General features: G+C 37.8%; 1 protein-coding gene across 1 annotated transcript in view; it reads right to left on the bottom strand.

The window, feature by feature from the left end:
- The window catches only part of WDR49 (WD repeat domain 49), a 523,215-nt gene that overhangs the window by 37,477 nt on the left and 461,065 nt on the right, over positions 1-24,673 (bottom strand). The window contains 4 exon segments of the mRNA XM_070509548.1: positions 1,732-1,862; positions 2,600-2,608; positions 10,286-10,425; positions 13,607-13,771. Of these exon segments, the coding sequence (XP_070365649.1) occupies positions 1,732-1,862; positions 2,600-2,608; positions 10,286-10,425; positions 13,607-13,771 (445 nt within the window).

Raw genomic sequence — 24,673 nt, 5'->3', positions numbered from 1 at the left:
GCACCTATAAACCTGAATTAAGAATTGTGTTTGTTTCAGAGGATTGTTATGAAGAATGAAAAGTACTTAGAATAGTACCTAGCATATTATAAGCACGAAAAAGTGTTAATAATAATTATCATACTTTTTTATTGTTGAGAGAAGGCAAGTCGATCAAATTCTAGGTTTCTGTTTCCCACATCTCCTCTTTTACGTGTGTGTGTGTGTGTCCTTTTCATTTCCTCCCTCCTGTATTCTTTACTGAATGCTGCTTTCTCCAATCCTAAAATTCTCCCTAGAGAAAGTTCTTCCTAATTGCTCTCAGAGAACATAGAAAAGCCAAAATAGGGAGGCTAAGTCTGGCCAAGCCTGTCCTGGGGAGGAGCAATGCGTGCCCAGACCTCTGCCCTCAGCAGCTCAGTGAGAACAGCTTCCTGCTGAGCAGAGCGTCAGTGTGAAGTGGAGAGCAGAAGAGAAGAGCTGAGTCTGAGTGGGATGTACACATGGTGTCTTTCTTGGGATTTAAAGAAAGAAGAGAATAACACATGCTAAACTCTGTATTGTCCTGGAGAGAGGAACCCATGTAACTCACACATTGGCCGAGGATGATGGATTTCCATGGATTAGCTGTCCATGGGCGTATTCATCTTTTCCTACGATTTTGAAATGCTTTCCTTGCAAAGTACTTGATCAAACATTTTCCCATAGGACCAATGGGATGAGAATGAATGAAGAGATGATCTATTCACCAATTACAATGGTATTTTATGACACGCACAATAACAACTATACAGCCTGATAGTTTACTTGTCTCCATCACACTTCAGTATGTGATACCCCCTGCAGGGATAGACTTCCAGCAGCTTATAGCAAATTCAATTGCAGAGTTGCCCTACCGGAAAGTAATCATGTCAGTTCTAAAAACAATGGAACTTTAAGTGTAGACAGAGCAGTAAACCTCACATTGTAACACTTCATAGATGTCTTGGTTCTTTTCCTATGAGTTTTCATTCCTCTTAATTGATGACATTTTTGGTTCTATAAAAAAATGTAGCCTGTCAAAACATGGACTTGATAATTTCATGGTGCAATCTGTCTTTATAAATTGTTTTCTTTGGCTGGAAATGAGACAACAATTTCTGATCCTCTTTAATATGTCACATCAAAGCATACCCATGGCCTCTTTTAAGAGCTTGGATTTGTAGACATTTTGTGAGGCCAGTCTTTAACCAACATTAGTTAGACTAAATTGTGCCAAAGAGTTAATATGTTCCCATGAGGACACATCTGAGTGCCACAGAAGTTGATTTGTACCCAACAATTCTGAAGCTACTCCTGGAAAAAGGACACTAAAAATAAAAGCTAACATTTAACCAATGAGCTTACTGTGTGCCGAGCGCTGTGTTAAGCCCTTACACGGATTATCTTATTCAATCTTAGCTGTAAACCAAGATATTCTTATACTATTATTAGTCAGAAAAAAATTATGATTTAGATGTTAAATAACTTGATCAGTATCATGCAGTGGCAAGTGGTGGAACCAGGATCTCAAGCCAGGTAGACAGGCTCAGGAGCCGATGGGCATAACCACTAGTGTATTGGCCTAGAAAGAAGAACCAAGAGTAGCTTTCAGTGCAAGGATTGCTTCAAGAAATATGTTCACTTTGCAGTAGAGAAAATGCTTCTTAAAAGTGAGTGAGGCAAAAGAAACCAAACTCTCAGCACTGATTGTCAAATGAATATTCAATTAACCTGTAGCAAGAGTTTGTGGAGGTAGAAATGCAGGACACGAAATATCATCTCGGTGTTGTATTCCTCCTTTCCATTCTTCAGGCTGGATCAAAAACTGATTGAAGCTCTGAAGTCGAAATACAGTAATAGCCCTGGTAAAAAAGACATAGAATTTAGCTGTGAATCTAAAAGTGATATAGATATCGAGTAGCCATCATCCACTTGGGGATGTAATTTGAGAGGTCTAAAAGACTGGGCTACCCCAAATTTTATGCCCACTTGTCATCCATAATACTGAACTTCCCACATTGAACTTTGTTTTGGATTCTCTCATTGAATTCGCTGGCAAATTATGAAGTATTAGAAGGTTAATTATCCTTTCACAATCATTAACACCAAACATGTATGCATTTATCAGATTAATTATCCATCACCAAGACCCTAAAGCAAAGTTTCCCCATATGGATAACATGGAACCACTAATTGCTTTGTGACAGTAGCAATAAAAAAGGAGATGGGTCTGTGAACACAAAATATTTGGTAGTTTGAACAAAAGTAATAAGGCTTCTTATCATCAAAGCATCCAGGACATTTAAAATGTTACCATTCCCTGTGGCATTTCTCAGACTTACTTGACCACAGAGTCCCTTCTCAGTAAGCGTCTTGAAGACTACCATTTGTGGAACACACTTGGAAAATGTTGCTCCATAGAAATGGTACACAGGACAGATACATTTTGAACAGAAATAATAATTTTAAAATGTCAGAATCTTAAGGCACTGCTCTGGCGAATTGAGGGTAGGCCAGGATGGGCAGAGAATGAAATGCCTGGGGCCTGGTGGGGAAGGGAGGAGTGTAAAAATTAAATTGTGACCTGAGCTCTGGCTACCAGCCTATGCTAAGCCTGTCCCTCTTTCTAGGGCCAAAAAAATCTCAAACGAGCATTTGTAACCACATGTGTGGTGTCTTCACCCTCATTCTTTCTTCACCTCACTGAAGTTTTTCTTCTATTCCCACCACTCTGAACGTCTCTAAATTGCCCCATCAACGTAACTCCTCACTCTGATGAATGTGGCTTTCTCCTCCTGGAAACTTTTGTTTCCAGTAGGTCCTACTTCTTTCCTGCCTCCCTGCTCTTTCATTCTCTGTCCGCCTTTTTCTCTTCCCTTCCTTCTCTCCTGCATATGAATATGGATATTTCTTACTGTCATTCTTCCACTCCATCCTCTTTCCTCAAAAGGGCTTGTTCAAAGATTTGGTATACCCCTGGAGGTTCCAATCTCACTCCTACACAAAGGGATCTTAAATTTATCTTCATTCATAACTTTTTCCAGTGCTGAATACTTCTCTCTTGACAGTTAACAGTTCCATTTAAGGCTCCCATCAGCAACATATCAAAAATCCAAATTTGCCACCTTCCCTCCACACCAGACCTCCTTAAATTCCCTAATTTGGTTGATAGACCAGCATTCCAGCCTCCTACATGTCTTTCCCTCCCCTAGTCAAATCCAATACTTAGATTCTACTTCTATGATATGTTACATATTCATTCCGTCCTTTATATTTTTGACGGCCAATGACATCTTCCTAGTTCCGCGCTCATTATCTCACAGTTGAACAATTGTAACAATCTCTTAACCAATTTCACTGTTTCTAGTCCACCCACTTCTTGTACAGTCTTCATCCTGCTATTAGATTAATCATTCCATTCTGGGTCTCTTAATATGCATTCATTAGATGAGCATTTCTGTTTTCTACATGGACGTCCCCATTCTTGGTGCTGCAGGGGGTAAAACCATGAGCACAAAATGACTAAAATGCAAAATGAAATGTGGTAAGTGCCAAGGAAGTACTGATCAACTGCTGTGGAAGTCCAAGTGTAGAAATCACAGAAGGCTGAGTTCAGGGGTCAGATTTAAGCTGGACCATACGAGATGTGCAGGATTTGGAAGAAGAAGGTACTCTAGGCAGAGAAAACAGCATGATCAGAGAGAAGCTAATGCCATATTCAAAAGCATTTCCTAATTTTCCATATCCACATGACAAAATTCAAATGTGTGGGCCTATTCTTCAAGGCTTAACAATACTTGAGTCCAATCTACTTTTTTAGAATTATTGCTCTCTATTCTTCTATCCTTGCTTTTCAAAGTAAAATGTGAATGTTCAACTAAATATTTGACAGGACTATGGGAAGCCACAGGGTAAATATGGTGCACCTTTCTGAGTGTTAATTTTACTCAAAGAGTTTGAGCAAAAATATTTTATATTAACATAAGGATAGATGAATTAATGCAATAGAATGCAAAATTCATCTGATTTTAAAGATAGGATACGAGGTTTCAAACAAATTTCTTTGTTGCAGGAGCTTTTTGCAACTGTTAGGGGTATTCAGGGGCTACGTTTTTAAAGCACACCTTCTTGTTCAACACAAACAATAGTCTTACTGGTGTCTGAGCACCCTTCACGTTTCCAGCTGCTTTGTTTTCATTCATGGCATGCTCTTCCATCCCTCTGTGCAGTTTCTTTCACAGACATACTCACATCTAGCTATCCACGCACCCATTCTCTAAGGCCCGTCTGAGTCTGGTAGGTTTCCTTCAACTAGAGTTGAAAGAAATATTTCCTCTTCTGACCTTTTACATCATTCAAATTTTACTTATAATGCTTAGTAAACATTATTTAGTCTCTGCTCTTCTGTTAGATTGTAAATTCTCAGAAAACAGATATCTTGTCTTATTCTGCAACCCCACAGTAGCAAGCATAGTGACCTTCACATATCAAATATTCAATAAATATTTGTCAAATGAATGAGTAAAAAGTTCTCCACTCAAATGTCACCTCCTCAAGTAAGCCTTCCTGTCACCTTAGCTGAAGACTCTCCCTTGAGTCTCTCATCTCTCACTCTACATAGTTTTTCTTTCTTACATTTTCATCATGTGATATTGTGATCTATATTTGTTTGTCTATTTCCTATCTCTTCTATCATAATAAACTCTAGGAGAGCAAGGACTTTGTTTTATCCCTTCTTCATCAGTAGTGTCTAGAATAGTATCTAGCACATAATAGCTATTAAATAAATATTTGCTGAATCAAAGTGTGAATTATTCTGTTTTTTAAAATATCAATAATTTTAATATTAGTGTTCTTTTAATAATATTAATATCAGGCTTAGAAAGATAATATAAAGTAATTTGCAATTCTGAAATTGTAGTTAATCTCATAATAGCTTTACATGTGTATATTTTAAATTTTCTCTTTACCTAATGGTAAGTTTGCTTGACGAGACTGCCCTTTGTGGGGTGGGAGTGAGAAGTAAGAGATTAATCCTATATCTTTTCTATTATCTCTCAGCCAAAGTTCAATGTTAAATGTCTTTTCACCAAGATGCCCATATTAACTAGACATACGTAGAGAGTACCACCCAAAGGCGCAAAATGCCTTTCATAAGGTGGTGTGAAAAATAGCCCTTCTGATATTTGACCTTGTGTGTCAAAATGTTGAGAAACTAATTAGCTGACAGCTTTCCCTTAAAACCTAACCTGAAATTTTCATTTGAGATGACAGTTATCCTTAAAATGCCTTCAGAATCCACACTGTATTTTTTATTTTGTCCATTTCAAAGATAACTTTTTCTAAGTTTGCACTTTTGCCAAGAGTAAAATTAAAGTGCAGAATGAGCCAATTTTAAGGCCCTTTTAGGAATCTGAGAGATTTCTCTTTCTGACATTGAAGGAGTTTACTAGTTCCATTCCACATCTCACATTTGAAATCCTAAAAGAGCTGCTACTGAGTCATCGTGTCATCTTGTGAAGATGATCCTGTCTCTAATTCAGAATTTAGATATGATGACCAATTCTGTAAGAACAAAATTAGTTTACCTGTCAAGTGCCAAAAAATACAAAAAAATTTTTTTTTTAGAGAACCTCTTTTAGGATGAATGAGATAGGAAAATAACATTCACCAAAACTTATCATGTAGAAAACACCATGGAGAGAACAAAAGAACACAACTATTTGTTCCCTCAGAGGTTAAATGTTCATGTGTGGTTAGTCCAATTATCATAAGAACCTATCCTTGTTTGATTCATTGCCTTTTAGGCTTAAAGGGGTACCTCAAAGGCAGAGAATGAGCTCAATATAAATCATTTTATTCTTTTTCCTAAAACTTTGGAGTCAAATTTGGACACTGAAACCATCAAAAAATTAGGTTTGAGGGTAATTTGTGAATTTCAATCATACCCACCCGTTCCTGACCTCCAACATGGTTATTTAGAATAAGTTACAACTTTAGAAGTTTTCGCTTTGATTCTTATCCTAATAACAGAAACCAACTGAGTCATATAGGATTACAGTTCCTTAGTAAGGCAATTATTAAGAATTTAATATCTTGTGATAGGGAAGTTTTATTGTTGAGGAACTTCAAATCCCTAATCTCATTTCACTTAAAAATACTTTGAGAAATCAAATTAAATCAGCAGCTATTTTGAGCACGTACTTTTTACAGAGCTCTGTGAAGGATGCTACTATCAATAATAGTTTCAGAATTATTTGAAATTATGTGATTCTCTTTTTTAGTATTTGTATAAGTCTAGATAATTTACAGAGATAAAACTTTCACAAACAGAGGTTTCCCCTTTAATGGAAAGGAGAGAAATAAAGTGAGGGAAACTAAGAGTTTGAGTCTATTTTTACAGAGAGTTGTAAGTATAGAATCATAGAATTTTAGGGCAGGATAAAATCTTAAACTGTTATGATCATTTATTTGGTTTTACTAGAACTATACATATTACATGACTACTTTAAACAAATGCAAAGATAATGATCATTTATTCATTTAATTTTACCAGTGTAAACAAGGCATTTAACCAAGTGTTGTTTAACTGACCCTATGTCAGTTCACCACTTTGTCTCTAAGTATATTTTGCTCCAATTAAGAAACATGTTGCTAGAAGTTCTTCTTTTTTCTGACAGAAATATTCTCTAGATATGAATGATCGTATTTCTAAATATCCAACATGGGCTTTCTAATTCAGGTTTGGCCGAGGCCCACTTCATGGTGGCATTGACCATATCCTGCCTGGAATGTATGGACTCCCCAGTTAGAATGTGACGCCCTTGAGAGCAGCCATCAGCCTTCTTCACACTCAGTCTGTCATAGTTCCTAACTTGGTGGTTTCCATCTAGGTGCAGTTTAAAAATATTTGTGGGAAGGAAAGGGAAAAAATAAGGGTAAGCTAAAACTTTGAGGTATTGTTAGGTTGATAACACATTTTTTATGTGTTTCTTCAAATGCACAAAAATGATTCACTGGCTTTGAGTGACATAATCAACCTCCTCAGTCAAATTATTTGTTTAAAAGGATACAGTTGTTCTGCCATAATTTAATGACTCAGAAACGGTGGAAAGAGCATGGACTTTGGCATGGAATTCTAGCTCAGCTGCCCACTAGCTTTGCAACCTTTGCCAAGCTACCCAACCTCTACAAGCTTTGTTTCCTCCCTTGTAAAAAAGGATTGATAATGCTTAGCTGTCTGGTTTACTGTGAAGCTAGAATAAATTTGAATATCTGTGCTGCTTGCCTCTTATTTGCAGTGCGACCATGGGTAATAAATCTCTCTAATCCTTAGATTTCCTGTGTATTCAATAAACATTACTGAAGTCATTCAAGAAATATCATTGAGCATCTAAAAAGCACCAGACTCTATATGTATATATGTACTATATATACATATTCTTATCAGGTGCTCAGCGATATTTGTTTAGTGTAAATATATATATGTGTGTGTGTGTGTGTGTATACACACATATTCCATTTGAGGAGTAAAGAGAGTAAAGAGTATAAAGAGATGTCCTGGTGGAGAAGATGCATGAATGAGACTTGAAATAGGAATAAACATTAGCCACATAAAAAATGTTTGCTGAGCGATTTCTAGACAAGGGGAGGAAATAAAGGAATGGGAGTGTGAAACAGCATGTTTGCATGAGAACACCCCGACAGCAGGTTGCTACTTGAGTTTAGAATGTACACAAGAATGGGTGAGAATGGAGAAACTAAGAATAGGCCCAGGCCAGAAGGAGCTTAGATTTATTTTGTAGACACTCCGAAAGGTGTTAAACAAGGAAGTAACATGATAGAATGCATTGTAGAAAGAAATCATGTAACTAAAATGTGCGGAATCTATGTAAGAGGCAAAGGAGGGGCATTACTAGAGGAAAGGACAAATTAAAAGGCTGTGGTATTACGCCAGATAGAAATGATGCTCTGAATTACACAGTTATAGTAGGAAGGGGGAGAGGTTTGAGAAATATTTAGAATATAAAACAGACAAGACGTAGTGACTACTTGGTTGTGAACTTGAGTGAGAAAGAAAAACCGAGGTGGATGTCTGGGTCTCTAGCTGTTAACTGAAGCCTCAATTCTACGAGAAGAAGGAGTTTTTCGTGAGGGGAATAAATAATAAATTCAGTTTAGAATATGTTGAATTTGAGATTGCAGTCAGAAGGGTCCAGCAAACAAATGGATAAGTGAGCTTAGAGAGATAACAGCTGAAGATTTGCAATATCTACAAAATAATGCTTACCTTCCAAGATGCAGCTAAGAATTAAGTTAGATAACGTATGTAAAGTGCCTAATGCTACAAAGCACCATAAATAAAATAAATTGGATGGCATATTTAGGTACCTCACTCAATAAATGTAATTTCTATTCCATCCAAGGCAAAATTATCAAGCTAATCTCTTTATTTAGATAGAGCCTGGAGTTAGAGATACAGGGTGACTTAAACAGCCTCACTCTGGGTTTTAAAGAAAGCTTAATGAGCTGACTGTCAATCTTCCAGTTATTTCTTCTCTAATCACTGATCTATTAAGGAGTTGGCTGAACAGGCCATCTTTCCCCAGCTATAACTTAACAGTTGCCCTGTTCTGTTGCCTCTCGTTAAATGCCTCCTGGTAAAAAAGGCCCTGGAACAATCCTGACACATCCATCCTTACATAAGGCCTCTAACTTAGGAATGATAAGCTTTAAATCCACCAAAATAAAAGTGAAATAATATAATTGAGAATGTATTCATTCAACTTTCACTTCCAACTAAGGGATCCAAGTCCTGACAACCTTGTGGAAGATGGAAAACATGGAGGAAGATGGGAAGAATGATATCTCTTCCTCCTCTCATTTTAGTCTTCCCAAAGCTTCCCCCAACAAGTTTATAGAAAGTGACCGCCCACCAATATAGATCAGAACATCTAGTATTCCTTTAAACTACTTTTAGATGACTCTAGATATCTAATATTTAACAATTTTCCACCATAAGTAATTTTAAAAAACCATGTATGTGATGCTAGTAGAAACTATGGATAACTATGGATATCTAAAACATGTAATTAAGAAAATGATATCTCCAAAGTTTTGACCTACACTGATTAATTTTTAAAATTCTTTTTTGTTATGTTTAAAATTTAAATTAGATCAGCTATATACCACACATCTACCCTGCCATGATATTAGAGAATTAAACCTATTTGTTGCCATGGCCTAAGTATGGAGATCATTAGGCCATGTCTACTGGAGTGGTTAGGAGTTGTTAACAGGTCACGATCAATCCCAGGGATGTGAAGAAGCCTTGTCTTTCAAAGGTGAGGATGATTGAATTCGTTCTTAATATCAAGTAGAGTAATCTGGTCTATACTTTCTTTCCTTAGAGTCAAAGCACCCCTGAAAACTAAGCTGTGTGTGGCACTGTGTTTTCTAGTCTCTATATGCACATTTGCATTAGAAGAAAAGCCTTTCCTATAATTCATACAAGTCCCCAAATATATACTGCTAGTTTTCTAGGTATAAAATTGGATTTAATCCTAGCTTCAAACCACTAAGATCATAATTCTATAGTGAATGATGTTTGGCAAATTACCTATTAGAGCAATATTTTGTGAATTGTTGAATTTATGGACAATATATTTTCAAAACATACCACAAGTTAATTTTCTTAGTGCCTATACAATACTGTGGAAAAGGCCCTGTTTATGATCCCTTAGTTCTCTCAGGAAAAAAGGAAAGAAAAGTAATTTTCCTTGTAATGAAATGGAAGAATTGCTCCTCAAGAGCCGTAAGTGGGCTGTGAAAGGCCCTCTTCTGCACTGATATGAAGGAAGTGCCAACACAGAATTCAGTAGGCTATTTCCCTTTTGTGCTGCAATTTAATATAAGTAACAAGAGAAGAAGGAATGAGCTTCCTTTACAGTTGAAGGAATGTAATTTTCATGTTAAGAATTTATTGACTATAAAATTTGGGAAACTTTTGGAGTTAACACTCAAAAAGTGGTATTATGTTCCTGTCTGGAATGGTTAAATAAAAAGACAGATTCCCAAAGCCAGAGAAAGCCTTAGAACGCTTCCCAAAGCCACTCAAGCTACATGATCTTATAATATTTTATTCACTAAGCATTCAGTCAGTTCCAACTAGAGTTTCACCCACCTAGGTCACCAGCAAATTGACTCAGAATCAGTCTAGATCTCTATGTTCTCTTTTCTTTTAGATTTTGATCCAAATAAAAACCTTCTCCTTTTACCTTGCTACAGTTTTGCATGAAGGATATCATACCTCTCCCAGCCTATAACCAGTATTGTCTTCTTAAGAACCAGGATCTGTGAAATATCCACAGCTCCCTCCTGCCCAACATTGAGTGTGTGGTGACAGCATCCATTGAAGTCTCATACCTTGAAGAAAAAAATCAAACTCATTTTTGAGACAAGAAAAGAAAGTGTCTTCTTCAAGGAGTAAAACAACATGATGTAATAGGATTAAAATTTTGTGTTTATATTCTAGACTAGGGTTGATTCACTTGGGATATGTAATAGCTAAAGAAAATCCTCTCACCATTTAAATTTAGCCATTATATTTATTAATATACTTGTAATCCTATCAGTCTGTTCTAATAATAGTTGAATCAAAGGCTGTAAACTAGTGCATATTTTTAAGAAGGAGGCAATGTAAAATCATGAAGAGCCATATTTGGAGTCTGTCAAAATCCTGGTTCTTTCTCTAAGTGTGTCTCTGAATTTCAGTTTCCTTGTTTATGACAGATACCTTACTCCTCAGGGATGCTTGAAATTTTAAACATTTACTACAGAGCCTGAAACATTCATCATGTACTAGGTTTCCCATTGTCAGCCAATAAAACCTCTTGTTGATTGTGGGTGCCAGACTGAATCCTACAAAGGCACAGGCAGTTCTAGTTAACCTCGGGCAGTGGGGGAGGACACAGATCTGATGGATGCACTTTAGGAGAGAACATCATTAGGTCACAAGCAGTTAAAACTAAGCCCTGCTTCAAAACACTGTTGGGACATCATGCCCAGAGGGCAAGTTGGCATTCAAAATTAAAATGAATATACCCTTTGACTCAAAAATTCAACCTCTAGAAAATCATCTCACAGAGACACTCATGTATGAAATGACGTATTTTGAAGGCTAGCCTTAAAACATTGTTTATGAAAGCTAAAGATCTGAATCAACCAAATTGCTCATTAACAAAAGACTGAACAATCGGAACATGAAATATCTCTATAGTAGCATACATGTAGCCATTAAGAAGAATGAATCATCTCCATGTTCCTAACTTCTGTTAAAACTCAACCAGCTATGGAAACTTAAGCAAGTTGCTTTAGCTCCCTGGACTTCAGTTTCCGCATCTGTAAAACTGGGATAATAATAGTGACAACGATATAGATGGATGTGTGTGTGTGTGTTTGTATATAAAGTGCTTAGGACAGTGACTGGTTCACAATAAGCATGCAATAAAAGTTAGCTAACATTATTATTATTATATGCATTTATATGAATCAATGTCCAAGACAGAAAAATACAAAATGCAGAAAAGCATGGATAGTGGGCTGCCATTGAGAAACAAATGGTGCTCACAGGCTAGAAGGGTGCACAAGAAACCGGTAACAGTGGTAGCCATAAGGGAGGATTCAGGAACAGGGGTGAGAAGGAGACCTTCTTTTCACTGTATATCTTCTATATTTTAAATTTTATTGTGTGAAAACATTAATTATTCAAAACATTAGTTCATTTGAAAACAGACACTTCAAAACCGTGATAAATAAGATGATACTTTTAAATCTTTGATTAGATAGGTACTGGTTTTGGATTCTAAATTATAAATGAGATTGGAAGATGTCGTTCATTCTTGTTTCTTCAAAGAATATGACCAGAGTAGCTCAACTCTGATTATGCATCCTACACAGAGGATGCCAAATTTCAGAATTCTGTTGTGCTATTATGATAAAGATAAATGTACCTTCAAAAGCTGTGATTATACTACTAAATTCACATTAACTTCTAAGATGACAAAGCTTGAGCTGAGACTTTGAGGGGTACACATTTCTTTATCCATGCCACTTTCTTTTCCTCTAAACATGGCTCTTACCAAACCCACCTAAGATAATACCCACAAATGGGTATTTTAAAGATCTGACTGTCCCCAGATCTTACTAAGTCCCTTAGTTGGGCTCGTTTTAGCAACCATCTACAAATCCTGCCCTACCCTGACTCTATAACAGTTACTTTCCAAGATAGAAGTGAAGGGAACATAACCCACTGGCTTAATTTTCCATTTCAATCTCATACCCCAGGATAGGTAAGTGGGACACTTACTTGTTCCTTATGCCTCAGCCACTGTCTAACTTGTACTCCAGTTCCAGTTATTCCTGTTTTATTCCACCTTGACTATCGGGATGGGGATTATCCCATAACCTTCATGCATCTTTCCAGTTCTCCCTTGAACTTGATTACTTTACTTAAACCCAAGCTCCCAGGCCATAACTCATGCCATCAACCTTCCCAGAAGCCAAGTTTTGCTGATTTCCAGAGATTCGCACTGCAACCTGCCGTAGCACCTCCTTCACACTGACTGTTGCCAACCTGGCATCCCCCTGAAACTTGCCACCAACTTGCAAGATGTGCTACCCACATAGCCAGATAGTTTTCCATTACTTTCCCCTGCAGCCTACCTAAATGCATCATACATCCCACCAAGGAAGGTACATCTAATTAATACCCTTCTGACTCCAGTTATGACAGAAGTCTGAGAACCATTCAAAGCTTATTCAGGAAACTGCCTTCTGTTGCCTCAGAGTGTTACAAGCCATCTCCAGTCAAAGGCTGTCAGTATTCTTGGAGCTGAGAGGAGCAGAAAAGATTTACTGGTGGGCATGATTTCAGATTGCAAGTATCCAGCTTTGCATGGAAATTTGATCATTTTTGCAAAGTGAAATAGCACCTTCCTTCCAGAAGAAATTAATAATAGTTACAAAGTAAGAAAACTAGGAGCATAAAATAGTGTTAGTTTAGGATGGATAATAAATAAGATTATGACTGTTCTTCCTACTCTCCTTCCTCACTGTGTCGGTTTCCCTCACACAAAAGTGCAAGTTACAAAATGGGTTAGTTTTAAAATATTCATTTTATGAAAAATTTGCATCAATGCCATTTTTAAAAGTTTACTTTTTTGCCCTGATTTCTCATTTTATAAACTGACAAAAAAGCAAACTAGAAACATTAGCTGAAGCACATGAAAATTATTCAGGCCTCTTATTCCCCAAAGTAGTCCTCTCTCCAGAACACTGGAAAAGGCTTGCTGAAATAAGCAAGCCAAACTGTGTTTCTATTCTGAATAATTTATTCAGAAATATCATTTATTCATTTTTCCACATAAGTTTATTTTCCTAACGGCTTTGTTATTAGATTGTTTGGGTTATTTGGCTCTTCTTTTCTGGTCTCATCTCTCTTCGTCCAAGGCCAAAAAGGCAAAAACGAATTAGCTATGGCTGTGTCTCTTCGCACGATATTTCAGCCCCCGCATCTGTGGATGGAAAACCATCACTGTGTTCGCACCTTTACGGTCCCATCTGTGCTGCCAGTCAAAAGCCATGTCTCATTTGCATCCAGGGCCATGGTGCTGATTTCTGCGTTGCCATGGCAACCAGCAAATTGTTTGATTTTCTGCCCAGTGTCTATCATCCAGAAGGAAACAGTCGACCCCACATCAGAGCTGATTACCTAAGAGAAAATAACATTGCAAAGAAATTCAATGTAGTCCCAGAATCCACCATTTTTATTTCAATAAAAATATCTAACTATGCATTTCCACTCTTGAGACCCCCCAACAGCTCGAGACTTTTTTGTAATGTATGTTCATTCTTTTTGTTAAGCTGATAACATTTCAATTTCTAGGCCAGAGCTGAAGTAATGAAGTCATGATTCTTTTTCTCAGAAAAGATAGGAATCTTATCCTTTTACCCACCATTGAGCTTAGTGTCCAGAGACCATCCTAAAACCGAATCCTACTGAAAATAAACTCATAAATCTTTCACATTTAGATGAGAAAGCTGATTTTATTAGTCATGGTGCTCTGACACTATTTTCTGTATGAAAAGAAACATTTTATTGTATATCAGCTTCCATTTAGCATTCAGAAAAGAGAGCCCTAGCAGCCATTACGGGAAAAAGTTAATTTCAACAAATTGCTAAAGCCACTGCTTTTAATGCCATTAGTCCCTTTCTTCCTCCTTTCTCAAGGTATTGTGTGTATTCTTACAACTAAATACAATTATTGATGGGTCACTAAAAACAAAGAGCACAGGAAGGTTAAATATAAATCTGCACAGCCATTCCAAGAGGAAGGCAACTGAACAATGCTGGAAAGGATAGCGTTACATACAGCAGTCCGACAGAGAGAAATTTTACAGTGGCAGGTAAACATTTTAGCTAATTTCAGCTCTAGGTATTTAGGCACCCTTTAAGAGATTTATAGATTAAAATAAACTTGCCAATATGACTTTGGGACCCAAAAAATGAAAGAAAAAAAGACTAAACATACAAATGTGTAGATAGTTGCCTGAAGCAATATCTAAATTTTTAAAAAACTTAAAGCATATATTTATCTGCTTAGGTATTGATTAGCATTGTATAAATGTAAATTTATTAGGAATATGTTAAATTCGAGTATCACATTTTCATAACTAAATGGGTTGAAGTTTATCAAAGATATATTCAGAAGGCAGTCAGAGCTGGCCAGCACGCATGCATGCATTCATTCACTCTACAGGCATTCACCGAACACCCACTCTGTGCCCAGCTCCCTGATGGCAGTGGGACTTTACTGGTCAGTCCCTGCCCTCAAGAAGTCTATAGTCTAGGCTTGTACATTAAAATCACCTGGGGGGACTTTAAAAATCATGACTGCATACCACGCCAGAGACTTTGACTTAAATGGACCAAGCAAGGACATTTTTTAAAGAGCTCCCCAGGTTATTTGTGTGCAGCCTGGGTTAAGAACTACTGGTCTAGATGGAGAAACAGACAAGAAAGAGATAAATGCTACAAGTTTAGACATATGGCTCCTGGGTGCTGTGGGGCGCAGAGAGGGAAACCCCAAATCCACTCCCTGGGGTGGGGGATGGGGATAGCAGGTGAGGAGGGTCAATCTGAATCGACGATACGAACGTGTATTTATTGAGTGCCAAGCCCTCTGTACTCTCTACCTCATTTGACCTGTATAAAAACGCTGTAAAATAAGTAATGTTACCACCCTCATTTTACCAGGGATGAAACTGAGATTCTAATCAGCTAAATACCATTCCCAAGCTTATATGACAAGGTTTGAATGCTGGGCTGTCTATTACAGATACATCAAGATGTCTTCCTCTATTCCAGCATAGCATCCCAGATAATTAAGAGCGTGCCTAAAAGAGAGAATGGAAGAATATGCCAACGTTCCTTATGAGGAGCAATAAGAAGTTTGATCAAGCCAGAGTGCAGATGATGGGGAAAATGCTGGGCCATCAGGTGAGGAAGCAAGATGACAACAGATATTTCAAATCCCTAGTGAGCAATGTCAGAGAATAAGGAGTAATGTGTATAAACTTCTTTTTACTGGGAAAGCATCCATAGCTTTCAGTGGATTGTCAGTGGAGCATATGACTCAAAGTAAAATTAAGAGCAATCTCACTGTTCTTGATAAGGAGGAGAGTGATGTAGTGCTTTGTGTTGGTTGGTTTGTGAAGAGATCTCTGACAGCAGTGTGGAGAACAAACGGGTTGTAGAAAGACCATTTGGAGGCTGCTGTAATAGTCCAGGTAAGAGACGCTCACCTAAGACAGCAGTTCTGGAGGGAAAAAAGAGAGGAGGGATTGGCAAAAGGGGCCACCATTTAGCAACATTTTTTTTCTCAGCGAAGACTGGATCATGAGCGTGTGAGCTCTATAGGTCTTTTTTCGCTTATACTCCCACTCTGAATCAGACGATTTCCTAAATGATGTAAAACTATATTTATGCTACACATTTTCTCTCAGTGAAATAAAAAGTAGCTTAAACATTTATTGTTGTTAAGTGATAGTGTAATCTCTAGGACAAATGACCTGAATCTTTGCCATAGTGTGACCTAAGACTTTAATTATCATTCCATGTAACAGCCTGTGTTTCTATTTGCTGTGGTTTGTGCGCTATGCATGGTGGTGAAGAGCACTGGGTCGGAGCCAGGACGCCTGAGTTTGAATGTCAGTCATCCTACCTTGAGCTCATTGCTTAAACTCTCTAAGCTTCAATTTCCTAAACCAGAGAGAATCATAGTAACTACCTCATACCATTCTTAAGAGGTTTAATTAAGCTAGTATTTGTAAAGCACTTAGTTCGGTGCATGGCATACAATAAATAAGCCGAAACAGCCAGTATTACTAGTCTATTTAAGCTTTATTTATCTGACATCTTATTTGGGCTCACATCACTTATATCCAAATCAATTAAAGAAAAATATTCAACATCTTGCTCTCTCCCAACTATGACCGTGAATGTAGACAATTACAGTTTTAGAAACCAGATTTTTAGATGCACATTGAAATTTCAAATTATATCATACTCATGAATTTGTTACATAATTGCTGAGGAACTTGGATTGTATTCATTAATGTCAAAGCCATGAAAACATATAATTTTCCAAGCAAGGGTGAAAATTTTGATAATGGTCTTTTAAGAAAAGGTTAAAGGTTGTGAAAGATTTTAATGATTTCTATTCAAAAAACATTTATCAAGTACCTATTATATGCCAGGCATTTCAGTAGTGAAAGATGGGCATTTCCTGATAGAAACCAAAAAAATAAAATAAGGCCATGTTCACAGGCAAGGTTTGCTTACTTGTTCAAGACTGGCATAACCCACAGGATACAGCATCTAATCACCTGCCACTTGCGTCTGATGTAGACATTCAACCAGGAATCGGTAACCTTCACTTTTTGCTGCTCTGCACTCTCCCTTCTCTGCCCGCCTGGCTGAGCGCCAACATACTATTCATCAGTTTTCAGCACCTTTCTCTGCTCATTTAACAATTTCTCATGAAATCTGAATCAATAATGACAACAGTGTATAGCCAGTCGGATTTCATTTTATGGCAATCCGCCTTAAGGCACAGTCTTCGGGAAAACAATGTGTTGAGAAACAAGGACTGACTATGTCACAAACATACAGGAAGTATTAACCAGAATCTGCTGTCACTATGACAATATGAGAATACAAGGATAACAAGGCAGGCGAGAAGACTGCAGCATTTAGTGAAGGAGGGGTGCATTTAACATCAATTGGCAGAGGAAGTGAGTTGACTACCTGACGGTGGGACTTTATTTTTAGCAAGTTGTTTTTATTGATAACAAAGTGCAGGAACACATATTGGCATCATATTTATGTGTCACATTTTGATAACAGATCCCTTTAAATTTTAAGTTCATTCCTAGCTGCCTCTTAGCAGATGAGACTTTAGCTGAGGACAGGGTCCCAACAGTCTGCAGAGCAGAAATGACACTCTCCTCATGACTACACTCCGGTGCAAATGGGCCTCACGCGCAGATCGTTGTTCAGACAGGAGCACACTCCACCTTATGTACCTAAGTTAATAGCTGTTTAGGAATATATGGGTCTTTTTGTCTCTCTCATCTGAAGCTGTCACAGCCAATCAGACAGTTCTAAGAGATGGGAGGCTGTACCTATGTCCTCTAATTGTGTTCTTGCTGTTCTAACAACAGTAGACATTTTACTTGTCTTTTGTATGCATCCCAAGTCTTTGGTCCAGGCAAGAAGAGGAATCAAAAATTATAGCAGCGGATGTCACTGGCTATCAAAGGATTGGGACATTTGATTTAATTGCTGTTTATATTTTATATTTTTAGTCTGTGCTGTTTATGGTCCCATAATATAAAGCAGATTACTTCTTTTTGTTCCATTTTGTATCAAATCTCTAGAAGTTACATCTCAGCAAGTAGGGAGGTGAGGAGAATGACAATATCTCAGAGCACTAGTCCGGACAAAGGATTCAAATATGTTGAAGCAGCCATCTCCATTTATAAATCTTGTTTATAGGATATTACCTCTTCTTAGATTAATTTGTGATTCACTCTTTCAAATTCATGCCTTGAATTTATTGAACACCTACAATATGCAAGGTACAGGATCTTGGCAGTGGGGATACAGCAGTGAAAACTTCCTGCCCTTATATTTAGTTGGGGAAGAGATGCAACCAGATGAGAAAAAATTTTATGAGTTATATATACACACACAAAAAAAAATGTTTAGTGGTGATAAGCATTATGGAGAAAAATGGTAACTGAGAAGAAGGTAGGGATCATTGAGAGTGGGTCCTCCCTGAGAACTGACTTGAGGAAAAACATGACTGAAATGAAGGAGGGAGCCATGCAGATACGCGGGTGGAGAGATTTCCAAGCAAAGGAAACAGCAATGCAAAAGCCCTGAGGCAGAGTGTCCTTAGCATGTTCAAGAACAAAAACAAGGAGGCCAGCAAGGCTTAGGCAGTGTGAGAGAGGCAAGGGGCTCCAAGCTGTGACCACCTGTGGTCATGGTACAGGGATGTAAAACATTCCAAATATCATCAGGCACTCACAAAAACTAAGAGACAAAGTCACAAAAATATCACTTCCTCTTTTTTGGCTAATATTTATTTAGCTTTTACTCTTGCTTTGTTCTGTGTGTCTTCATATACAATATCCTTTGTGCTTTACAGAAAATATACAAGGGAGGTATTATAAATTCTATTGTACAGATAAGAAAACTATTGCTTATAAAAATTAAATCACTTTCTCAATGCAAAACGTTGGGAACTCTGACTCTATAACCTCACCACCTCCCTCATTCTAAAAAAATAGCCAAGAAAAAACTACTTCAAAAAATATTTGAGACTGCATTGGACTTCCAGTTCCTGGTTCTGCATGCTTAGAAATTGGTACCCCATCCTAAGAATAAGTAAAAAGCTGAACAAACTGAAAATTCAACAGCACTTCAGTAAGAGAAAGGAGGTCACAGGGCAAATTGCTGCCCCCAAAATTGGAGAGATGAACAGGCAAATAGAAGAAATCACAGTTACCAGAGCAGAAACTCATGATCTGAACACTCCACAGGAAACAGAGCCAAGATAGGAAAACCAGAACTGTAATTGACACGTTGCTGGAGGCTCAAAGTGGCTAAGTCTGAGAGTTAAAAACCCCAAGGGAATCAGTCATGGGGGCCTCCCATAACTTTATGAGTTTTATTTTGAGGATATCAACCCAGTCCTCACTGTAGACATTGGAGAAAAATCCCCTCATGCTTCTGGCAGAGGCAGAGAAAAAGAAACTATTTTGAAATTCATCAGAGTACTCTGTTTTTAAAAAGGTCTGCCCTCACAAGAAACTATTTAACCAGAACCTAACCTCCTGGGGTTTTATCAGAGCCTAACTGACCTGGGGAAGGGAAATACCAAATTCTAGTTGGATCTAGCCTTCCTGTTCCACCTAAGGGTAAGGGACAACTGAAAAGCATATGTGAAGTTCACAGTCCAGAGGCACAGATTCACTAAAGACTGAGACCTAATCTGGAACTCTACAATGCTTTCCCTCCTCCCAAACCTCACAACCAGATTACTAAAGGCCATCTACAGCGGTTCCTTTAACCCAGTACAGCATGTCCGACTATCAAGACAAAATAACAAGACATACTAAAAGGCAAAAAACACAGTTTGAAGAAATAGAGCAAGCATCAGACTCAGACACAGCAGGGATGTTGGAATTATCAGATAGGGAATTTAAAACATCTATGATTAATCCGTTAAAGTGTTTAATGGGTAAAGTAGACAGCATGTGAGAACAGATAGGTAGCATAAGCAGAGAGATGGAAATCCTTACAAAGAACCAAAAAGAAATGCTAGAGATCAAAAACAGAAATGCAAGAGAAATGAAGCATGCCTTTGAGACAAACAATCCAACTGAAAAATTAGCCAAAGATCTTAACAGACATCTCAACAAAGAAGATAAATAAATGGCAAATAAGCATCTGAAAAGATGCTCCACATAATATCATCAAGGAAATGCAAAGTAAAACAATAATGAGATATCACTACACATCTATGAGAACAGCCTAATTCTGGAACACTAACATACCGAATGCTGAGAAGGATGTGGAGCAACAGGAACACTCATTTATTGCTGGTGGGAAAACAAAATGGTACAGCCACTTTAGAAGGCAACTGACAATTCCTTACAAAACTAAACATACTTTTACCATACAATCCAGCAACCACACTGCTTGATATTTACCAAAGGATCTGAAAACTGATGTCCACACAAAAGCTTGCACACAGACGTTTATAGCAGCTTTATTCATAATTGTCAAAACTTGGGAGCAACCAAGATGTCCTTCAGTAGGTGATGGATAAATAAATTGTAGTGCATCTATACAACGAAATATTATTCAGTGCTGAAAAAAAGGCTATCAAGCCGCTAAAATACACAGAGGAAATGTAAATGCATATTACAGAGCAATAGAAGCCAATCTGAAATGATTCCAACTTTATAACATTCTTTTTTTTTTATTTCCCCCAGCACATAGTTGTGTATATTTAGTTGTGGTATATAACAGTCTTGAAAAGGCAAAACTACGTAGATGGTAAAAATATTCATGGTTGCCAAGGGTTAGGGGAGGAGAGTAGGATGAAAAAGTGAAACACAGAGGATTTTTAGGGCAGTGAGATTACTCTATATGATGCTATAATGGTGGATACATGTCATTATAGGTTTGTCCAAATTCACAGAACATACAAAACTAAAAGTGAACCCTAATGTGGACTTTGGGTGATAAGAACGTGTCAATATAGGTTCATCAATTGTAACAAATGTACCACTCTGGTGGGGGATGTGGCTAACGAGGAAGGTTATGTATGCAGGGGGATGGGGGATATGAAATATTTCTGTATCTTCTTTTCAATTTTGTTGTCAGCCTGAAAGTGCTCTTAAAAAAACAATAATCTCTTGGGGCCGGGCCTGTAAAAAAGAGCAGCGTCTCCATGCATACAATGTGCTACCATTTGTGTAAAAAGCGTTTAAAATGATACATATTCTTAAATATTAAGAATTATTATGTATCTATTTAAAAATGAGTATACATATTTACTTATGTATGAATAGAAAAGCCCTTAAAGGGTGTTCGTGGAACTCAGGAAACCAGTTGCCTCCAGGCAAGGAAATTGAATAGACAGAGACAGGGATAGGAGGAAATTTTCACTGTATGCACTTTTGTCCTTTTGAGCTTTATAACTTGTAAATGTGTTATTCCTTTCAAGCTAATCACATTTAAACAAACACGTGTGTATGTTTGTGCGTGTGCATGCATGTATGTGCGTGTGTGTGTACATGTTTTGGTGTAACCTTAAGATTAGGGTGTTTCCCATGTCTCCATCAAGTTACCACAGCTCACAGACTCAGGACTGACATGTAAACAAGTAAAACCTTAAGCCGGCCAGTGAAGAAAAGCTATGTTAACAGAGGGAGGTCACTTGGAGCACAGCAATAAGTCAGGCAAAGAGAAAGGTTTCATTAGTGCTTATCCAGTTCTGTTCAAAAGAGAAACTCATTGATTTTGCCCTAAATACAAGCACTAAAGAGGCTGAATGTCTTGTAAGGTGGAGATAACATTTCTCTCAAGCTTGTCCACTCCCCTTTGCTCAGACTTTACAATCACCAAGGAAACTTCTAATTGAATTGGTTAGATTCTCAAATATCTCAATTCCCAAAAAATGGTGTTCAGAGAAGATGATAAGAGATGCACTGTCACTATAAAATTATACCCAAGCCTCATTTTTAATGAATGATTTGGCATTGTATTTCCTGTGATAGTGGGAGAATTGTTCCTCAAGAAGCAGCATCACTCTGAATAAACTGAAGAAGGTATAGCCTTCAAATTTTCAAAGCCAACATCTCATGCTGGTTTATGGGGTCCCCACCAAGGATCTCAGGAGTCCTGCAGGAGGCAGCCAGGTAGCTACTACTGTCTGGCACGTCTCTACACGTAACCATATATGGGATTCATATGTTTACTCCCAGAGATCAGGGAAATGGTACAATTCTGGGAGGCAATTTGTGTATTAAATTATCTAATATGCATCTATTTTAGAAATTGTAGAAATTCATTCCTAAGATTTTACTCTAGAGAAATAAAAGTCATGAGCGTGAATATGTTTATGCACAAAAAATTCATAATGGCAAAATTCTCATCAAGGCAAATGGGTCAGTAAATCATGATGCATACATACAATGGGATACCGTGCTCCCTTTTAAAAATGATGAAGTAGGCCTACATTTAGGTACAAGGAAACATATTCCAATACATTATAGAGTAAAAAAGTAGTTCACAGAAGCGTATTTATATAAAATAGTCTATACACAGAGAGATATTTAGAACATGTGGATATTTCAGCAATATTGAGCTCCTTATTTGATCTTTACTGCATTAACTTCTTATAATCATGCAATATTTTACAAAAAATTGTTAGTTCAATAACAGAAATAGTCAATATCATTCTCTGTCAAAATTTGATGATGCTTAAATATCTAGCCTGACTTTAAATGTGTCCTAGAGTCAAAACAAACTGAAACATTAACTATTTTACACAAACGCATAAACTCACAGCATTAGGATGAGAGCCATAGTGATAACTCAGAAATTTTATCTATTCCAGTTTATATGATACCTACAAATACTGTTTTAAAAATCTCGTAACATTCATGGGTTTTTAGGAAAAGTTTCATTTAAGAATTCAATGCAAAGACAGTTCATTAGAACTGCCTCCAAGATATCGAGCTACTTTGATTCGTTCAAAATTACGCATTCCAGGGACTCCTTCATCCTGTTCCAACTTGTTCTGTCGCTAGCTAGCTGTGAGGCAAGCTCTGCTGGGAGAAATAAAGCATATGGTTCCTTTTAAAAGGCTTTACATGGCTTACTATCACTTTCTTAGATTAGGATGCAAGGTACCAAAAGACAGGAAGGCAAAGAAAAGTCAGAGAAATGTGCCAAGTTGTTGTCATATAGGAATTATGTTAGGTCCCCACTGGTGTCCAAATAGAGTGAAATAATAATAAAGTGTTGGCAACATGTTGAAATGACAACAATAGATGGGAACACTTTCATTAAATTCAAACAAAGAGAAAGTCTTAAAAAAAGACACCAAACCAGGTAACCAAAGAGCAAGTGCCAGTGGACCGGGAAAGCCTGGGTTCCTTTCGAACTTGGAGTAAGAAATGGCAATAATTGACCACATTTAGCAATGAAAACCCATTTGGCGTTCAGAAAAGTGTTAGGAGTTGTGGGAAAATACAGAAGTGGAAGACAAGGATCTTTCTCTTACACCAAAAACATAGGAGGAGAGAAAAAACGAGAGTTTAGTTAGGCGTTTAACTGAAAAAAAGCTAGAAATGTGACCCATAGTCAGAGAGAAGAGAGGTAAGTGTGCCTGGAGATGTGCCTGTGGACTTCAGGGAGCTGAGAAGACCAAAGAGGAGGCCTGCACGTTTGTGAGCAGGAACTGCAATGTCTGAGAAGAGAAGGGGCAGAATAAACAGCTTCCTCATCTCAAGGGGCGTTCCTGAGGAAGAGCGGGGCTAGGGACAAAGTCCGGTTCAGGACGCCCTCCTGTCTAACTCTTCCTAACATCTGCGTTCACATAACCCCTGGTTAAAATAAAGATTAAGGAATACCAAGAAGTTAGCAAGAAAGAGGTGTCATAAAGCATCACCATTTGACTTGAGAGCTGGGGAGGCTGGGGGACCCTCGCGAGGGCTGGCAACTGGGGAGGACGGACTGCTTCCAAGAGGCAGGCCGTGGCCAGGTAACGCTGGAGAGGTATGTGCTGTTACCATGATTATGTCTCGCCCACAGACACAGACATTTTGAAAGGCAAAAAACTGAAGCTTAGACACATTAGGTAATCTGCCCAACATTTGAATTCTTGTCTATAACCCAGCATCTAGGCATCCCTTTGCACTCTTAAAAATTATTGAAGAATTCGAAAAGCTTTCATTTTATGTGGGAGAAAAATGTAGAGATAGAAAGATGGATAGACAGACACACATAGGTATTTGCCATATTAGAAATGAAACTGAGAAATTGTTAAAATACAAAAGCACACATTTCTTTAGCCATCAGAGCAACGTCATCATGGCTCATCATGTAGCCTCTGGAAAACTCCATTGTACACTCATGAGACAATGAGAGAGAAAAAAGCAAACAACAAATTAATATTATGATGAAAATAGTTTTGATCTCACAGATTCCCTGAAAGGATCTGAGTCCCCCAGGGGTCTGAGACCATGCTGTGGGAATTACTGCTTTAACCTCAAGTCTGTGTTCTGTTTTTCCAAGACCAGACTGTTGCATTCAGTGAATGACCTTCACAGTCTGGCTCTAAGCTCCCTGTACGCCCTCAATTCCCACATCCTTTGCGAAGAACTCCCAAACTAGCCCCCCAGCATAAACCCACTCCGCGTAAATGCCCTGTGAGTGCTCCAGCCTCTTTGCTGTCTCTTCTGTCTAGAACCGCTCCCTTCTCCTTTTAGAGACTCACTCTAGCTTTCAGGGCCTTGCTGAAATGTC

The sequence above is a fragment of the Equus asinus genome, chromosome 5 (genome assembly GCF_041296235.1).
Source record: "Equus asinus isolate D_3611 breed Donkey chromosome 5, EquAss-T2T_v2, whole genome shotgun sequence".
Classification (NCBI taxonomy): Eukaryota; Metazoa; Chordata; class Mammalia; order Perissodactyla; family Equidae; genus Equus; species Equus asinus.
Note: the sequence above shows the minus strand (reverse complement) of the source record. Positions and strands in the feature narration are given on the sequence as shown.